We start from the raw sequence: 1,337 nt of genomic DNA, 5'->3' as shown, positions 1-1,337 counted from the left end.
TGAAGAATAGAAAATTCAAAAGAACAGCATTTATTTGAAATAGAATGAATTTGTAATTATAAATGTTTCCTGTCACTTGATTAGTTGAATACGTCCTTGCTTAATAAAAGTATTAATTTCTTAAGAAAAATCTTGCTGAAAGGCTTAAAACCATGACTGTGCTGTGATTTGATTGGACAGACTTGATGTGTCTTGATGCACATGAGAGCTCTGCTCTGACTGGATAGACAATACTGGGACACTTTAAAGCTTGTACCAGAAGGAAAGTATGAACTTCAAGCTAAATCTTTTCTCTGTCTCTTCGCAGGAGCGTTTGGCTACTTCGAAGTGACCCATGACATCACACGCTATTGCAAAGCCAAAGTATTCGAGCATGTGGGAAAGACGACACCCATCGCCATTCGCTTTTCCACTGTGGGTACGTTTCTGTATGGATATAATAATAACGTTTCTAGTGGAGTCTGGACTCTGTATGGATCGATTGTTTTGTTGAGATTAGAAATGCTTTCGTAACAGAAGTCACAGCACTCAGTTCTCTGAAACGAAGCCAGATGGTTTTGTAAGAGGGTAAAGAGCACATGCAGAAACAATGTGACAGGAACATACTCCTGCTCACTTACCTCCAGAAAGTATAAAGCACCACCTTTGCACCATGATAAACATGTATGCGCTTGTTTACAGCCGGTGAATCTGGGTCAGCAGACACCGTCCGAGATCCTCGAGGTTTTGCAGTGAAGTTCTACACCGATGAGGGCAACTGGGATCTTACAGGAAACAACACCCCCATCTTCTTTATCAGGGATGCGCTTCTGGTGAGAAACACAGCCCACACACTGTCCATCAAGAGCTTCGTCCCAGTATTAACAGTATATGTGTGTTAACTGTGTGTTGTAGTTTCCGTCCTTCATCCACTCTCAGAAGCGGAATCCGCAGACTCACCTGAAGGATCCGGATATGGTTTGGGACTTCTGGAGTTTGCGTCCTGAATCGTTGCACCAGGTACGGCAGCAGAAGACACCCACTTTTGCATTTTCACGTTCCTGTAGAATGTCTCGCTCATGGCGATTTATGTGTATGTACAGGTGTCTTTTCTGTTCAGCGATCGGGGAATACCTGATGGCTACCGTCACATGAACGGATACGGATCGCACACCTTCAAACTGGTCAACGCTCCGGGACAGTCGGTGTACTGCAAGTTCCACTATAAGGTACTTACTGTTTGTTTGTTTGTGTGTGTACAAAATCTGCAGCTCAAAGTGACAAAATCACAGTAAATCAGAACAGATTTGACGTTTAATTAGGGCGATATGGCCAAAAATAGACCTTGAGAGTGAATG

General features: G+C 43.1%; 1 protein-coding gene across 1 annotated transcript; it reads left to right on the top strand.

The window, feature by feature from the left end:
- Positions 1-227: 227 nt before the first annotated feature.
- Positions 228-1,270, top strand: LOC107736247 (catalase-like; the record flags this gene model as incomplete). The annotated part of the gene is made up of 4 exons (XM_016547709.1): positions 228-418; positions 682-812; positions 895-999; positions 1,083-1,270. Coding segments are annotated over 4 exons (615 nt in total), but the record flags the coding sequence as incomplete, so codon positions are not given.
- Between the last annotated feature and the right edge of the window lie 67 nt (positions 1,271-1,337).

This window comes from Sinocyclocheilus rhinocerous, unplaced genomic scaffold, assembly GCF_001515625.1.
Source record: "Sinocyclocheilus rhinocerous isolate Xijiao unplaced genomic scaffold, SAMN03320098_v1.1 C36586245, whole genome shotgun sequence".
NCBI lineage: Eukaryota > Metazoa > Chordata > Actinopteri > Cypriniformes > Cyprinidae > Sinocyclocheilus > Sinocyclocheilus rhinocerous.
This window is presented reverse-complemented; position numbering and strand designations above follow the sequence as displayed.